The sequence below is a fragment of the Myotis daubentonii genome, chromosome 3 (assembly GCF_963259705.1).
Source record: "Myotis daubentonii chromosome 3, mMyoDau2.1, whole genome shotgun sequence".
In the NCBI taxonomy this organism is placed as follows: domain Eukaryota; kingdom Metazoa; phylum Chordata; class Mammalia; order Chiroptera; family Vespertilionidae; genus Myotis; species Myotis daubentonii.
Genome location: NC_081842.1, coordinates 193637311 through 193655053, shown reverse-complemented (window position 1 = coordinate 193655053; position 17743 = coordinate 193637311). Strand labels below are relative to the sequence as shown.

The 17743-nt window shown below is 55.6% G+C and overlaps 1 protein-coding gene across 1 annotated transcript; it reads left to right on the top strand.

The window, feature by feature from the left end:
- The first annotated feature begins 160 nt into the window (after positions 1-160).
- Positions 161-17057, top strand: HEYL (hes related family bHLH transcription factor with YRPW motif like). Its single transcript, XM_059690057.1, has 5 exons — positions 161-529; positions 7495-7561; positions 9072-9155; positions 10711-10792; positions 14139-17057. The coding sequence occupies exons 1-5, from the start codon at positions 450-452 to the stop codon at positions 14792-14794; spliced, it is 969 nt and encodes a 322-aa protein (XP_059546040.1). The 5' UTR covers positions 161-449; the 3' UTR covers positions 14795-17057.
- The last annotated feature ends 686 nt before the right edge of the window (positions 17058-17743 follow it).

Sequence of the window (17743 nt, the reverse complement as noted above, 5' to 3'; positions counted from 1 at the left end):
GATCAGGCCACAGCCACCCACCCACCCTCACCAAACCGGACCCAGAACCCCAACGCCGCCGGAGCCGGTGGGGTCAACCTGGGGCATCACCGCGGAGCGGCGCCTCCCCAGACCCGCAGCGCCCGGGCCAAACTGGGGACAGACGGGGACCCCCGGCTTCCCGGGAGGCCTCCGGGGCACCTGCCAAAGGCCACCCAGCGCGCCGCGGCCGAGGCGGCGGAGCGGAGCCGGACCTCCCGCCGTCGGTGGGGGCGGCGACCGCCCGGGGCCTTCCCACGGCTGGGCCGGCGCGTCACCGCGGGGGCGAGGGGCGCCGGCCGCCGGGCCGCGGCGCAGAGAAGGGCCCTGGGAAAGGGCGGCGGCGGCGCCCGCGGGGCGGGGCCGGGGCGGGGCCGACTTCCCGGCCGGAGCCGACGCGCCCGGCGGAGCCCCGGCAGCCGGCACTCACCATGAAGCGGCCCCGGCAGCCCAGCGGCTCCGACGGCGAGTCCGACGGCCCCATCGACGTGGGCCGCGAGGCGGAGCTCAGGTAAGGGCCGGCCGGGCCGAGCGCGCTGCGGGCCCCGCGGGCGCGGAGACGGTCCTCGCTGCGGCCGCGGTCTCCCGAGGCGCAGGCGTGGGCGCGGGCCCGCAGGTGTGTGCGGGGGTGGAGGGTGGGGTGCGGGTGCTGCCCTCGGCCATTAGGGCTGGGGATGCTCGGATGCAGACAGGTTCAGCTCGCGGGCCTGATGGCCGTCCAATGAGCGGTCTCTTTCTGTCGAGGTGCCCAGGTGAGGCTGTTGGCGAGGAGGCGCTTAGGGAAAACCCTCGTAGACTGCTGGCACATAGGGAAAACCCTCGTAGACTGCTGGCACACCCCCTGTCCAGGACCCACGGTGCAGCACAGCCGTCCGGTCCCAATTTGACCCTAATTTGGGTGCACTTTTCATATAGTACGTCTAGGGGGAAAAGATGTCTGTCCTTTGAGCAAATTGGATTTCGACTACGGTTTTGATTGAAGAAAGCCAGAGCTGGCTTGCCCATGGTCAGGGCACGGGCCACGGCCCCAATCCCAGCGCCCTTTCTATTGCACCACCCACTGCCACGGTCTGTCTGCTCTTGGTAACTATTCGGACCTGCTTCAAACCTGTAGAACAAACTGCACATGTATGTAGTCGGACAGTTCTGCTACTTCGCAGTTCTGTGAACAGCCCAAGCTTCGGTTTCCTCATCTGTAAGTGGGTATAGCCCGGCCCGAGTGGTGCAGTTGCTTGAGGGTCGTCCTGTGCACAAAAGCTTGGTGGTTCCATTCCCGTCAGGGAAAATACCTGGGTTGCAAGGTTGACCCCCCAGTAGGGGCATGTAGGGAAGGCAACTGATCTACGTTTCCTTCTCTTCTCTCCTCTCCTCTCCTCTCCTCTCCTCTCCTCTCCTCTCCTCTCCTCTCCTCTCCTCTCCTCTCTCTCCTCTCTCTCCTCTCTCTCTCTCTCTCTCTCTCGTCCTCTAAGTGTGTCCTCAGGTGAGGATTAAAAATAAAATAGGTATAAATAATAGACCCATTCTCATGGGAATATTGGGAAAATCAAATGAGATAGTATATGCCAAGCTTAGCACACGACCTAGCCCCAAGCAAACGATTAATTAGTGTCAGGAACCCAACACATGATACCCAGAACCTGAAAGAGCAACAAGGGCTGACTGGGCGCCTGCAGGCCCGGGTCCCAGCCCAAATCTGCCACTAACTCACCATGTGACTTTGGGCCATTGCTTTCCCGTTGTGCGCCTGTTGCCTCAGCAGTGAAATAGGGAGGACAGAAGGGCTCTCCCAGATCTGACTCTCTAGAACAGAATTGGAAGCGGGGAGGGTGTTCATTTTATTCTTAGGGATTTTTTTGAGGGCATTTCATAGGTTCAATGATCTCCAGTTTCTGAGACTAGGGGATCCTGCCTCAATCACAAATCCTAGTAAAATGTCACCAGCTTTTTAAAAATGCCACCAGCTTGCAATTATTTATAGCTTATAATTGGAGGTAAGGCAATAGATATTGCCCTTGCATCCTGTACATTGCGTTTTGGCATATATAACAATTTTCCATGCAACTTAATAGCCTTTTTAAGTTGTTTAGCAAAACAAAACAAAAAAAACCCCTGCTTTTTAAAAGTATATATATTTTTATTGGTTTCAGAGAGAAAGGGAGAGAGAGATAAAAACATCAATGATAAGAGAGAATCATTGATCGGCTGCCTCCTGCATGCCCCCTACTGGGGATCGAGCCAGAAACCTGGGCTTGTGCCCTAACTGGGAACCGAACCATGACCATCAATGCGCAACCACTGGACCATACCAGCCGGGCAAAACCTACTCTTTAGACAAGTAATTCTCTGAGTCTGTGCCTGCTGGGTGCGGGGGACGAGCCTAGCACCACGTGGTAGTGATGGGGGGGGGGCGGTTCTCAAATTCAGTGTCATTGGGTCTTCATGAATCAGAGGCACGAAATAGATACCAGAGAGCTAGGCTGATCAGAGCTGGCTTCTGTCTTTTAAGAACTTGCAGCTTGGCCAGTGACCTTCCAGGTCACACAAAAACCATGGACAGCATGGACGATGGACAGAGGGACAGACTGGGGCTGTGAAGTCACCCAAACAAGGTGGAGGTCACTTATAACCAAAGGCAGCAGGGAGGGCTTCCTGAAGGGGGTGGCATTGGGCTGCTACAGGATCAGCGGGCAGTCTTTTCCTTCGCAGCATTTTGTCCTTTCAGCTAGAGCCCTTGAGAGACTGTCTCCATTCTTAGAGGAGCAGACCCCATCAGAGGAGAGAAAGCAGTTGGACATCTGGCAGAGCTGACTTATAGACCCCTCTTTGTAGCGCTCACCAAAGAGCCCTCCCCCCAGCAGACATCAATGCTTCAATTCAGGGATCACTGAACATGCCTGCTGTGGCCCAGACCCTAGGCTGGGCGCGGAGGGGCCCAGATGTATCCTCCCAGCCGCTGCCCTCAGGGAACTCTCAGAGAAGAAGAGCTTCATGTACAAAGACAGCCAGATAAACAGTGGCAAGGGCTAGGGAACTGGGGCAGCCAGCCTCCCTGGGGGTCAGAGGCAGGGCGCACCCCGCCCCCCCCCCCCCTCAGAGATGTGAGAGTAAAGAGCAGAGTGTGTTCCTTGTCACTGTGGGCATCTGCCTGGTGGTGGTATCCTGCCTCAGCCGTGGGAATCACTCACAGAGCTCCTCTCTGAACCCAGCCCCCTGACACATGCTGGGACAGAGCCTCTCCCTTCCCCTCCTGCAAACATTTAATGAGCACCTGCCCCCTGTCAGGCACTGGGTCAGGGTCTGAGGGTTGTTCCTTCATGTGTTTTAAGGCACATAGTGGACTTTGAAGTCAGATGGACCTGAGTTCGACTCCCACCACCATTCACTTGGGCATCTCTGAACCTCCGTTTTCTCCCTTACAAAATGGGGATGCTAATACCTACCTCACAGGGTGAGGCGTTGACAAAGCAACGAACCCAAAGCATGTCTCCCTGCTTTGGCGCAAGGTAACTTCCAATTAATGGTGCTCGCTAAGGGGTTGGAGGGTACAAGTTCATGAGGCCGTAGTCTAACGAAGAGACTGGAAGTCTGAAGACTGGACTTACTGGCCTTGATTCTTAACTCTCTGTGTCTCTGTCACTCCATCTATCCAATGTTGGTTTTTCCTAAATATGAAATGAATTGGCCTCAGTAATACTTAACTCCCAGGGCTATTGTGCAATAAATAAGACAAGTAGTTGTGGACATGCTATCTAGAACAAAAAGTACTGGCTATGAATTTTACAAGTTGTGACAATGACTATATGGGGTGCACTGGTAAGAGCACTGGATTAAAAGGCAAGAAACTTGAAATTTCTTCTAATTTGCTGTGTGGCTTGGAGCAGATCCCTTCCCCTCTTGGAGTTTCCTCATTTTACCAGTGGGCTCAGTGCTGTCTGGAATCCCTTCGTTGAGGACATTGTCATTCTGCCTTTGGCTGATGCAAAATGAGTGGGATTATCTACAAGGGCTCCACAGGGGTGCTCCCAAGGGGAAACTGAGGGTGAGCACTGAGGGTGGCCAGGACTGGCAGCCAGACCACCTAGAAAACTGTCCCCACCCCAGGATTCTGGCTAGGGGCCACTCGAGGGCCATGGAGCAGATCGTGGTGGTCAACATATCTTCTCTGGGTCCGTGACAATCTGCCTTCTTTTCAGACTCTCAGCCAAGAAGCTCTCAAACCTCCTCCCTGTCAGTGTCAGGGCCAGATCACAGCCTGGAAATGAGCACACACTGAGCCCTTGGGAACTTTAAGGATAAGGGGACTGGAGGGCTATTCAGACATACAGGAAATGGGAATTAAGAGGGAAAACAATGCTGGATTTGGAGCCAGAAGACATGGCCTCCCATGCTGGCTTTGCTCCTCAGCAGCTGCGTCGGCTGCAAACTGCCTCAGCGGCTGAGCCTCAGCATGCCCCTCTGTAAAATGGGGCTGCGTTAGGCTCACAGGGCGAGTATGTACCTAGTGATGCCAGGGAAGCTGTGAAGTGAGGTTTGCCTGTTAGCTGTGGGAGTGGGATAAGACTGCAGAGAACGAGGGGCCAGGGGACTGGGAAAAGGGAGGGCAGAGCCACCTGCCCTGAAAGGGGTGCGTCAGCCTCCAACAGATGGTCCCTGAGGAGGGATCAGGCTCAGAGGCAGTGACGTGAGTAAAGCAAACCCAATACCCCTAGCGATGCCTTATCCAGCCTGGGGGGACAAAGGCTGTGTTTCTTAGATACCTTGGCTCTCGGGGCTTGTCCGCAGTGAAGCTCTGTAAACAAGCTGCCCTGCAGAGCTCAGGGTCTGGCCATCTGTTCCCTGAACCTGGCTTGCTGGGCCATCCCTCCCAGGAGCTTTCACTGGTCTCTTACCAGACCTTCTTGTCCAGATGTGTGGATGGAGCTATCCTTTTCCAGATGTGGCTGCACAAAGCCAGAGCGTAGCAGCAGGATCTGACGAATGTTGGTCTGGTCTCTCCCTGCAACCTTCTCTCTTCGAGCCGATGATGAAAATTACCCAACCTCGGACATCAAAGGAGTAATCATGGGGACTGGGACCTTCCTGGTGAGCCTCAGATGCCCCCATTCCACAAAGGCCTACGACAGTGATGCCAAAGATGAGGACAGGAGGGAGCTCAGCCATGAGCTCTGCCATGTTCCAAGCACTCACTGAGGATGGGGCTACAATAGTGAATGAGACAGACATGGGTCATGACCTCATGGAGCTTTCAGACTTGTTAGAGAGACAGACATTAACCAAACAATCATGTAAAACAACAAAGGGTCATAACTGCTGTGAATGCAGGATACCGGGGAATGTAGAGTAGGGGATGAGTACCTAGTAGGAGGGGGACCCCAGAAAAGGCTTCCCCATGCCCTGGCCCATTGCTCAGTGGTTAGAGCATCGGCCCTCAGACCAAAGGGTCTCGGGTTCAATTCCCAGTCAAGTGCATGTGCCTCAGTTGCAGGTTTAATCCCTGGCCTGGTCAGGGTGAGTGTGGGAGGCAACCAATCCATGTGTTTCTCTCATGTGATGTTTGTCTCTCTGTTCTCTCTCTCTCTCTCCCTTCTCTTTCTCTCCACCCTCCTCCTCCCTCCAATTCTCTCTAAAAATCAATGGAAAAAATAACCTCACTTGGGTGAGGATTTAGAAAAGAAAAGGCTTCCCTAGGAAGGTGACATTTGAGTTGAGACCTGAGGGTGGTATATATTATCAGGCAACAGGGCTGGAGCTTGGGGGCAAGGAGCGGTGGTGGGTAGAGAATGCTATAGGCTAGGAGAACAGTCCGTGTAACCACAGGAAGGAGTTAGTACATTCACAGGCTGGAACACAGAGAGCAAAAAGGGGTGAGTCTAGGACAGTGATGGCAAACCTTTTGAGCTCAGCGTGTCAGCATTTTGAAAAACCCTAACTTAACTCTGGTGCCGTGTCACATATAGAAATTTTTTGATATTTGCAACCATAGTAAAACAAAGATGTATCTTTTTGATATTTATTTTATATATTTAAATGCCACTTAACAAAGAAAAATCAACCAAAAAAAAATGAGCGTCATAGGTTCGCCATCACTGGTCTAGAAGGTGGCAGGGCCCCGCTGGGCCACCTGAAAGATGGTGGTCTGGGTCCTGAAAGCTTGGGGAAACCCTTGAGGAGTTTTAAGACAAGGTCAGATTTGCATTTAAATGATCGCTCTGCCTGCTTGTAGAGGGTAGCAGGTGGGGCGCAGCAGGGCCCAGCAGTAGACCCTGCAGTTGTTGGATGAAAGCTGATGGGGCTCGGTCCTCAGAGCTGCAGGGGAGATGAGCAGGGCAGATGTGGATGTATTTTAGGTTTTGAGGAGGTGGGATAAGGACCGAGGGGGAATCAAAGACGGTGGCCAGGTGTCCCCCTTGCAGAAAGGGAATACAGGGTGGCTTCACTGAGGCGGGAACCCAGGGAGAAGGGGACGAGTGAGAGGTGGAGGCAAGCTCATGGTTCCTGTTCAGATGGGTGGCATTTTGCATTTGACATGGCAGGAGTCACCTTGTCTAAGGTTCTCTTCATGAAGCTGAGGGTCTGGAGGGTGGGGCCTGGACCGCACCTCTGGGTGCTGGCCAGATGAATGGCCTCAGTGCCGCCTAGCGAATGCCCTGCATTCGGAGAGGCCGCTGAAGCAGGAGACCGTTAGGAGGGCGAGCAGTTGGGCTGGGGAGGATTTCGGCCCCTTCCCTGTGATGGAAACTCCTGGGATGCGAGCAAACATCCCTCCTTTGGCTGGGCCTTCGGAGGGGGGCGGGGAGAGGGGCGAAGTGATGCCGGTCTGGGGGCTTCTGGGGAGGCCGAGCAGCGTCCCGAGAGTCCGAGCGTGGCCTGTGACCCACATGCCGCACCCGCGCCCCCAGCCGCGCTGCGTGGGCGGTGGCGGCAGCTGCAGCCTGGGCGGAGGGCGGGCAGCCGGCGCGCCGGCCCGTGGGAAGCGGCGGCATCTGCTCTTTCCACGCTCGTTCCCAGCGGCTCCCTCTGAAACCCAACCCGCTGGCCGCCGCTGGCCCTTGCCCTCGCCCGCCCCGCCCGGGTATCGGGTTGCAGCAGCCGGAGTGGCTGCCCGTGGTTCCGATGCCCGCCCTCCAGCAGCGGGAGAGAGGAGAGAGGAGCTTGCCCCGCCGCCCGCCCGCCGGGGCGAGAACCGAGCACACACCTCCTCCCCCCGCCACCGCCCCCCACCAGACATCTCCCCCCGCCGCCCCCCACCCCGCCGCCCTGGGGCAGTTAACCCAGAGCAGGGAAGGACTTGACCCAGGAGGAATGGGCCCTGGGGAGAAGGAGAGAATGCGTCCCCTCCCACGCCTGCCCCCTGCTTCCTCCCAGCTTGGGAGACCTCAGACGCCCAGCAGGGGGCTGTGCGTGCCCACGAGGTCACCCCAGGCCAGGGAGATGGTCCTCCAGCTCTGAAAAATGTGCCTTTCTCTTCCTCTCCAGCCAGATGGCCAGGCCGCTGTCCACCCCCAGCCCTTCGCAGATGCAAGCCCGGAAGAAACGCAGAGGGGTGAGTGTCTGGCTAGAGGTTTACGCTGGGTCCCCAGGGGCCTAGCCTCCAGAGACCTGGTCAGGAACATCACCTCGAGCTAGACGGCCTGAGTTCAAATCCTGGCTCTGCAAGTGGCTAGCGGGTGACCTTGGGCAGGACACTTCACCTCTTTGTGCCTCACTTCATCAACTGTGTACCTGACATAATAACGGCACCTACCCGAAAGTGTTGGGGATTTCTGTTGTTAATTCTCACCCGAGGATATTTTTCCATTGAATTTTTTAGAGAGAATGGAAGGGAGGGGGAAGAGACCGAGAGAGAAACATGGGTGTGAGAGGGAGACATCGATTGTTTGCCTCCCTCACATGCCCTGACCAGAGCCTGGGATTGAGCCTGCAACCAAGATACATGCCCTTGACCAGAATCGAACCCAGACCTTTCAGTCCGAGGGCCGATGCTCTATCCATTGAGCCAAACCAGCTAGGACTCCAAGTGTTGTTTTGAAGATTAAGGGAATTAATGTGACACACTCAGAGCAATACATGGCACACAATTAGCCAATATTATCCATCCCAGCCTTACTCTTCTTCTCTCTGAACCCAGAACTTTAATTTTTTCTCTGTGTGCTGAGGGTAAGTGAGGGGGACAAAAGAAGGCGATGCCCCTGCTTGCTGTGGGCCATCTTATCCCAGCCCCCCTTTCCCCCCAAGATGCAGCTGTGCATCTGCACTGGGCACCAGCCCTGCCACTCACTAACCAGACAGCCTCACTCAAACCGCTTCCATCCAGCCCTCATTTTCTCTCGTTGTTGTTGTTAATCCTCATCTGAGGATAGTTTTCCATTGATTTCCAAAAAGAGTGGAAGGGAGGGGGAGAGACAGAGAGAGAAACATCAGTGCGAGAGAGACATATCAATTGGTTGCCTCCCGCACGTGCCCTGGCCAGGGCCAGGGATCGAGCTTGCAACCCAGGTACGTGCCCTTGGCCAGAATTGAACTGGGACCCTTCAGTCCTCAGGCCGACACTTCCCACTGAGCCAAACCAGCTAGGGCCAGCCCATTTTCTTGATTTGTAAAATCGGGGTCATAGTTTCTGCCCTGCCATCAGTACTCTGCTGCCACTTTGTGAGATGAGACTGAGATGGAGTGAATGAAAACCTTCATGGCTGGAGAAGAAAGGCCATGCCCAAGGCCCCTCAGGCCTCCTGGCCCAGCAGGGGTCTCCAGGGCCGCTCTGGCGCTGGGGTGTGTCCCTGTTCTGATTGGTTGGTGCTGTACCAGTGGTTAACCGTTTAGCATATCCCCCTTCAGATCAAGACAAGAGAGCTGAGTTCTCCCAACTTTGCATTCCTTGCTGTGACCTTAAACAAGTCACTGCCCCTCTCTGAGCCTCAGTTTCCCCCTCCATGAAGTAAGAATAGATTTATCTCCCCCACAAAAGTATTGTGAAGGAAAACATGAGTGAATGTCCATCAAGGCATGTTGATCTGTGACGTGCCTGCGTGTAAACTCTCGTCGTCGTTTTTCAGATCATAGAGAAGCGGCGTCGAGACCGCATCAACAGCAGCCTTTCTGAACTGCGGCGCTTGGTCCCCACCGCCTTCGAGAAGCAGGTATGTGACGCTGCTGATTGTGCTGTAGGAGATCTGTGTGAGTGGCAGAGAAGGTTCCTGTATCAGGGCATCCCTTATTGTTAACAGCTGCCCGCAGTTCTGTGATGTCATTTGCTCATATCTGTCACTGGCCAGAGATAAGGGGAATGGAAATATATACTTACAGAGGTATCTCCGGTGTTATGGGCCATCTTATCCCAGCCCCCCTTTCCCCCCAAGATGCAGCTGTGCATCTGCACTGGGCAACATCCCATGTTTATGTCCAACATCCCATTGAATTGAATCCTCAAAATGATCCTGAAGAGTAGGGATTATTATGCCCATTGCACAGCTAAGGAAACGGAAGCACAGAGAGGTGAAGTAACCTACACCAGGTCACACAGCTAGTAAATAGCAGAGCAGAACTGGAACACAGAACTCTGTGACTCTAAAGTGCCCTAACCCTCTACCCTACTGACTTTTCCGAAGCTATCTGAGAGCGAAACAGGCTGCTCAGGGAGGGAGCACTCTGACACTGACCATGTCGGGGTGGAGGATGGCAGTGGAAGTCAGGCAGCCTCAAAGACTCTCACCTGTGCTCCAAAGGCCGGTCATGGGCCATGTGTGTTCTCTTCTGCTGGTGAGAACAAGTCAGTCATCCCACTGGCGTTCGCTAAAACCTTCACAAGCCCAGTTATGAGCTAGACCTGATACCTGCCTTCAAGGCACTCCCATGCGGAGTCTGGCCCTCAGGTTCCGCCTGGGAGACCAGGTGATGCTGGAGGCTTACAGAACATTTCCCGAGGGAGAATAGAGGAGGAGTACTCTTGGGGGTAAGATGATAAGCTAGCCCTTGGGTGGGGTGAGTAGGAACGTGGGTCCCCAGAGAGAGGGCCTAGGTCCCCAGGGGTGGGCAAACTTTTTGACTCGAGGGCCACAGTGGGTTCTTAAACTGGACCGGAGGACCGGAACAAAAGCATGGATGGAGTGTTTGTGGGAACTAATATAAATTCAAAGTAAACATCATTACATAAAAGGGTACGGTCTTTTTTTTCAATAGTTTTATTCATTTCAAAAGGGCCGGATCCGGCCCGCGGCTGGCCTAGGAGGTGGTGGTGGGGGGGGGGGGGGGCGGTTCAGGAGCGGCATTCTGGTGCTGGTGTATGGAGCCAGGCAGACAAGATCCTCTGCGGAGAGTGTGCAGAGTGAGAACAGTGAGCCAACCCCCACTGGGGACACCACGGTTTTCAGGGACAGGCAGACCAAGAGGCCTGGTGAAAGGAGAACCAAGGAAAAGGGGTGCCATGGAAGTCAAGGGAGCAGAGGTTTCAGAACGCATGGTCAGCCGTGCAGAGGGCAAGTGCGCCAGCAGGAGAACTGAAGAGAATCGATTAGATTCGAAGACCTCGGCCGAAGCAGAGGCCCAATGGCAGGCAGTGATGGAGTGGGAGGAAGATGGGGAAGCGGACACCGTGGGTGCCGATGACTCTGTGCAGGGGAGCTGGGCGCTAGATGTTTTTTAAAACTGATTTTTAGAGCGAGGAAGGGAAACACTCCTCTGTGTCTGTACACACAGGGCTCCTCCAAGCTGGAGAAAGCCGAGGTCCTGCAGATGACGGTGGATCACTTGAAAATGCTCCACGCGACTGGTGGGACAGGTACTGATGCGCTGCTCCTCCGGGGTCATTTACAGCCAGTGTCTCGGGGTTGGGCCCTGGGGATACACCAATGAGCAAGCAGATGTGGCCCCTGCCCTCCTGGAGCTCACGTCCGTGGAGAAGCTGAAGCAGATCCAGGTGGAACATTCGCAAAGCTTGTCTCTTTTTCTGGCACCTCTCTCTCCACTCTCAGCGTCTCCGTTTGTCCCAGCGCTTTCCTCAGCTCCACTCCTTCCCCAACAGACTGTTCCTACTGAACCCCCCCCCCCCCCCCCCCCGCCCGGGCCTCGTTAAGCATCAGCCTGAGCGAGCTCCTTCTCCCTGGGGTCCCAGTGGGAGCACCCGGCCAGAGAGTTTCAGCCACGGATGGTTCCCCGGTGTGCCTCCCGCTGGTCTAGCTCCCTGGGCTGCTGTGTCCTCGGCAGTGCTGGCTCATACGTCAGGCTCACCGCTGAAGCTCAGTCTCGGGATTGTAGCAGAACACGCGTGTAACTCCTTCTGTTATTCTGAACTAGTCTGTTACAATACAGTCATGGGCCTGTAGCTTTAAAAAGACTTCTGGACAGCCCTAACTGGTTTGGCTCAGTGATAGAGCATCGGCCTGCAGACTGAAGGGTCCCAGGTTCGATTCCGGTCAAGGGCATGTACCTTGGTTGCGGGCACATCCCCAGTAGGGGGTGTGCAGGAGGCAGCTGATTGATGTTTCTCTCTCACCGATGTTTCTAACTCTCTATCCCTCTCCCTTCCTCTCTGTACAAAATCGATAAAATATATTTTAAAAATTATTTATAAAAAAAAAAGACTTCTGGACAAACAGAAATTTTGTTTACCTGGAGCCTCTCTGGGTATTTTTGTGACTTCACAATTGGGAAGCCTTGAAAGCTCCACGGACCTGGCCACACAGACCTAAGCCCTGAAACCTTAGCTTACTCCCTGTGGAAGGGACGGTTGCGTTTTAAGTGGCCCAACCAGTCCTCTCAGTGGGGGGCAGTGTCGCCTGGGGGCAGGCAGGGTCGTGGGTCTCACCCCAGAGATTCTGAGGCAGTAGGTCTGGACTGGAGTTCGGGAATTTGCAAGATCCGGAAGCACGGCCGATGACCCCCATGCAGGTGGTCACTCGGAGAACTGCCACAGGAAAGCACGGCCAACAGTGGAAACTTGTGTCACTGATCAGCCAGTGGGGAGAGAGTTCAAGCTGCATTTGTGGTTCTCCAACTAAAGACAAATAGTGACTAATCCCGGGGCAGCATTTTATCGTTTCAGATGCTTTCACTAATGTTACCTCACTTGGTTCTCACAGAAACCTCGTGGGTGGGGCTGCTGTCACCCCCACCTTCTGGCTAAGGCCTAATGGGAAGACGGGGATTGTGGTGGGGAGCGCTGGCTTTGGATTGGAATCCTCGCTCTACTGTTACTAGCTTTATGTCCTTGGATAATGATTTAACTTCTCTATTCCTCAGTTTCCTCATCTCTAAAATGAGAATAATAAAAGGGTTTCTGTGCCCTTCTTCTTCTCTCTTCCCCCCCCCCTCCCTCTATTTAAAATCAATTGTTAAAAAAAGGGGGGGTTATGAAAATTAACTTTAAAAATGCAAATTAAGTGCTAAGTAAGAACTCAGAAAACGCTAGTAGAAAGAACAGTGAAGCGCGGCCGGTGTGGCTCAGTGATTGAGAGTCAACCCGTGCACCAGGAGGTCACCGGTTTGATTCCCAATCCGGCACATGCCCGAGTTTTGGGCTCGATCCCCAGTAGGAGCATGCAGGAGGCAGGTGATCCATATTTCTCTCTCATCTGTGTTTTTATGTATCTTTTTCTCTCTCCCTCCCTTCCTCTCTCTCTTTCCTTTTCTCTCTCTAAAAATCAATTAAAAAAACATTAAAAACAAACACACAGTGAACACAGAAGGCGAAGGGACTACTCATGGTCACCACAGCTAAGTATACAGCAGAACTGGTGCACTCACTCCCAAGGAGACCTGACTGCAAACATCGGCTCCGGCCCAGCTGCCCCTCTGCGGGGGCCTTGGCTGTGAACCAGGGACCAGATGTTTGCTGCTATAGTCCTGAGGCCGTTGCTCACACGGAGGCTGTTCTGAGTCTGCCCAGAAGGTGGTGTGGAGAGAAGGGCAGGTGTGGAGAGGCGGTGGGCAGTCCTTCTGACCATTCCTCAGTGAAATCAGCCAAGACAGGGTGCCCAGCCTGAGGGCAGCCGCTGAGGGCCAAGTGGAGTCACTTTCCAGACGGCCTTGGGGCTGGTTGGCAAGCAGCCTGTACATGGTGGCTAGCGTTTACCTTGCTGAGCATTCCTGTGCACCATTTCTTTTTCATTATTTTTTTAAAATATTTTTTTATTGATTTTTTTACAGAGAGGAAGGGAGAGGGATAGAGAGCTAGAAACATCAATGAGAGAGAGACATTGATCAGCTGCCTCCTGCACACCCTCCACTGGGGATGTGCTCGCAACCAAGGTACATGCCCTTGACCAGAATCGAACCTGGGACCCTTCAGTTCGCAGGCCGACGCTCTAAAATCCACTGAGCCAAACCAGTTAGAGCCTTTTTCATCATTTTTTATTTTTATTGATTTCAGAGAGGAAGGGAGAGGGAGAGAGAGATAGAAACATCAGTGATGAGAGAGAATCTTTGATCAGCTGCCTCCTGCATGCCTCACAGTGGGGATGAAGCCCGCAACCTGGGCATGTGCCCTGACCGGAATCAAACCTGACCTTCTGGTTCGTAGGCCGATGCTCAACCACTGAGCCGCGCTGGCCGGGCTGTGCACCATTTCATTTCATTTTACCCTCACAAGTCAATGCATCAGGTACTGTTACATGCCCATTTTACAGCTAAGGAAATTGAGGCATAGAGAGATTAAGAGACTTGTCCATGGTCAGGCAGCTTGTGAAGTGGCCTCCACAGGCCTCAGGCTTCCTGCCACACTGTACTCACGGCCTTCTCCAAGGGGTCTCCCAGCGCCTGCCCACATCAGCAGGCGGGGCTGGCCTACGCTCCACGCGCACAGCCCTTTCACCTCTGCAAGTCTCTACTTTCTTGGTCGCAGTTTCTTCTTCGTATTATTAATCACAAATTGTGCTGAAACAATACTTTACATTTTGTAACGCTTCATAGTTTAGTGAACTCATCCGATGCTCACAACCCAGCCCCTGTCCCCCAGTAGGGATGTTTCCCACTTTACAGGTGGAGAGACCGGGGCTCAGAGAGGTGAGGGGCCCGGGGGCACACAGGCAGCCAGTGGGGAAGGCGGGTCCAGAACTTGGGCCGGCTGACCCCTGGCTCCTGGTTGTTCCCTCTGGGCACGCCCTCATTCATCACGCCTCGCTTTGCAGGATTCTTTGATGCCCGGACCCTGGCCGTTGACTTCCGGAGCCTTGGTTTCCGGGAGTGCCTCACCGAGGTCGTCAGGTACCTGGGGGTCCTGGAAGGACCCAGCAGCCGGGCGGACCCCGTGCGGATTCGCCTTCTCTCCCACCTCAACAGCTATGCGGCCGAGATGGAGCCTTCCCCCACCCCTGCCAGCCCCCTGGCATTCCCTGCCTGGCCCTGGTCCTTCTTCCACAGCTGTGCAGGGCTGTCGGCCCCCAACAGCCAGCTTGCCATCCTAGGAAGAGTGCCCGGCCCCCTCCTCCCCAGCGCCTCCTCTCTCACTTACCCCGCCCCAGCTCTCCGAACCGCTCCCATGCGCAGAGCCGCTGGCACCCTCCTGCCAGCCCGGAGGAATGTGCTGCCCAGTCGAGGGGCACCCTCTGCCCGGAGGGTCCGCCCTCTGGAGAGGCCAGCTGTCCCCCTGCCCATGGCCCCCAGCGGCAGGGTAGCCAGGAGCAGCCACATGGCACCCCTCCTGCCATCTTCTCCCCCCACGGCCCCTGCTGTCGGGAGGTCCCCTGCTTATGCCAGTGTCCCGGCCCCCAGGCCCTCTTCCCCCGCGGGGGCTGTGCTCTGCCACTCCTGGGCCCCCGAGATCACGGAGGTGGGGGCTTTCTAAGCTGCCCTCCCACTGAGTGAGGAGAATTCTTTTCCAGGAGCTGAAAGTGGCCCTGCCTTTTCAGCCCTGCCCCCTGGACTGGCTCATGAGTGCCGGCGGCATCTTCACCCACCAGAGGCCCCCTGCTCCCTGGACCCTTATCCCCTCCTAACGGCTCCTCCCAGCTTTCCCACCGGCTCTCCTGCAGCTCTCCTCATCTCAGGGGCTTGCTCTCACTTCTGACCTGGACAGATGAGTTCCGGAAGACCTACTAGTAAGAGCTGCGCCCAGACCCCTCTCCTGCCCCGGGACACAGGGGCAGCAGGCATGAATCTCGGCTCTGGGAACAGAGCTTTGACCTAAAAAGCACAGTGGACTGAGGCTGGCTGCTTCCCAAGAGAGATCAGACCTCAACCAGGAGCAGTGACTGACTGGCTGCAGCCTGCCCAGGCCCCAGGGGCTGGAACCCAGTGTCTGCCCTGCCCACCTCTCCTGCCCACCCAGCACAGCAAACCACAGGACAGAGCTGCTGTCCACCGCGGCCATGGCCTGCTGTCCACCGCAGCCACGGCCGGGAGCCCCGCAGGGCCTGCTGCTGCCCTCTTCCAGCTGCAGACACCCTCCCGCCAGCTGACCAGCAGTTCCCCGCACACAGCTGGGAGGTTTCCTGGTGGCAGTGAGGCTCCATGACCCTGACCACCAGGCCTGGGACAGCGCGCTCAGACCGGAGCCAGCACTGAGCAGAGAACCCAGCTCTCTGCCCTGCGCTGTCACCATCCTCCAGGCGTGTGGTCCCTGCTGGGCGCACGGTGTGAACAGCCCTGTTCCCACGTGATGGCGCCCGGAGAGGAATCCTCTTGGGATTAAGAACCAGACGTTCGTGCTGCCTGCTTTGCATCCGGCTCCCGGAGCCCAGACTGCTGGGACAGCCAAGGCTGTAGGCTGGACGAAAATAGCTGCTAGGAGGCCCAGGGGAAGGGCAGGCAGAGGCGGCCTGGCCCTGCAAGGTCACGCCGTGGGTCCAGGGCCTGAGATGCTGTTCACCCGGGCTTCCACACAGCTGGCTCTGCTCACAGGCCGTTTCCTGACCCAGCTCCCACCCAGGGCACGTGTCCTCTCAGAGGGAAGAGATGGCCCGGCCACCATTCCCCGTGGGAGGGCAGAGGCTGGACAAGGCTGGGCAGACCCAGGACTGACCTTCAACGGGACCGGTGTTGCCAGACCTGTTGTTAAGATGTGGAAACACACCTGTGCTCCGCGGCCACTCCCTGCTTCCCCTGAGTGGCTCTGGGTGGCCCCCACCGCATGGCTTTGCCCCCAGCACCCCGGTGCTGGTTAGAGTCCAGCAGACCTAAGGTCAGGACGCCCTCCCGGGGCAGCGTTGATGCATGTTGCTCCCTGGTTATTAAACACGTCAAATGTCACCGCTGGGAAGATTCTCACACTCCACCCTTCGATGGAACTGCCCTCCCCAGGGGCTAAATGAAGGAGACTCCCTGGGCTCAAAAGTAGAGTTTGCAGAAGCCCCAGCGAAAAAGGGCCTTTTCAGGGAAGTGGGCCAGAGGGCAGAGGTCATGTAAATGACCCAGAAAGCTCTTTGAAAAGACAGGCTCTCAAGGAGGCCGTGAGAGCTCAAGTAATTCTTTCATCAGATTGCTGTCCAGCACCATCGAGATGTGCGGCCTTGAGCACAGGGGTCCTTTGGAGGAGGGGCCCCTGCCTGGAGGGCCCGAGGGAGCCACAGAGGGCGGGGCTTCAGCGGGCTCCCGGGGTTGGGAGGTGGGGGGCAGGGGGAGGTGGCAGAGGGTAAGACCAACCCCACTTTCTCACTGAAGGCAGGAAGAACTCCTCTTCTTCCTCCTCCCCTCCTTCTTCCTCCCTCTCCCCTTCCTCCCCCTCCTCCCTCTCCGTGGCTATCCCAGGTGGTGGCTCACTACTCCCAGGATACCAGGTCCGTCCTGTAGGTTGGCGACTTCCTAGCCCCAGCATTTATTTACTCACCGTGGGGCAGTGGGAATCCCATTTCCGTGTTTCCAGCACCAACTCCAAAAGAATCTGTTGACACCATTGAAGGAGGTGGAAAGGGCCCAGAACTCTCAGCATCTTTGTTGGCCTTGGGTTCATTCTCCCCAAGAGATTGGGGGGGTGGGGGGAGGTGACTGGATATAATTGTTTCTGTGGTTGAGGATTTGTATCTTTTGTTCATATTCCCAAGCCTTTCTGGTGCCCCCGACTCCCACCCCACTGCTGGGGGTGTTGTACACATCCAATAAAGTTTTTTAAAAAAATTCTTCTGAAATTCTGGAAACGTTTGAGTGATCCTACTTCTTAGTTATCCCTGGAGTCCATCCACGACTCTGAACCCACAGCCACCCCTGAGCTGTCCACATCGCCTGCCCCCAGATCCTGCCCCTCATAGGTCCTCATCCCCTCTGCCTGTCAATCACTTCTTAGCAGAGACCAGAGAGAGCTTTAAGCATGCAAATTATAACATACTGATTCTGGTTTAAAACCCTTGCTCTATTACCCTCTCATTCCAAAGATAAAATCCAAGCTTCTCCTCTTCTGGTCTCAACTGCACTTCCAGCCTCATTTCTTGCCAAGCCCAGTCTTGTTCCCTGTGCTCCTGCTACCCCGGCCCACCTTCATTTCCTCAACATCCCAGCCACGCTCGCCCCTCCCGGACTTTGCATATGCCGTTCCCTGGCCCAGGATGCTCTTCCCCCACCCTTGGCTTGGCTGAGCTCTGCATGGCCTCAGGCCTTGGCTTAAAAGTCGCCTCCAGAGAGGCCTTCCCTGACTATTCTGCTGGAATAGTGAGCCTGTCTCCAAGTCCCCTCTGCTTTCCCTTTATAAGGGACTTGCCATTGTGCACCACGAACGTGTGTGCTTGTTGGCTGACCGTCTCCCCCACCAGCATGTACACTCCGTGAGGCCGGGACCACGCCTAGTGTGTGCTCTACCCTGCAA

What these genes read in the sequence shown, in the direction of transcription:
- HEYL (XM_059690057.1), top strand. Translation starts at nt 450, where the DNA reads ATGAAGCGGCCCCGGCAGCCCAGCGGCTCCGACGGCGAGTCCGACGGC. An exon ending in CCCGGAAGAAACGCAGAGGG is followed by an intron (nt 7,562 to 9,071) that starts GTGAGTGTCTGG and finishes GTCGTTTTTCAG; the next exon opens with ATCATAGAGAAGCGGCGTCG. An exon ending in CCACGCGACTGGTGGGACAG is followed by an intron (nt 10,793 to 14,138) that starts GTACTGATGCGC and finishes CTCGCTTTGCAG; the next exon opens with GATTCTTTGATGCCCGGACC.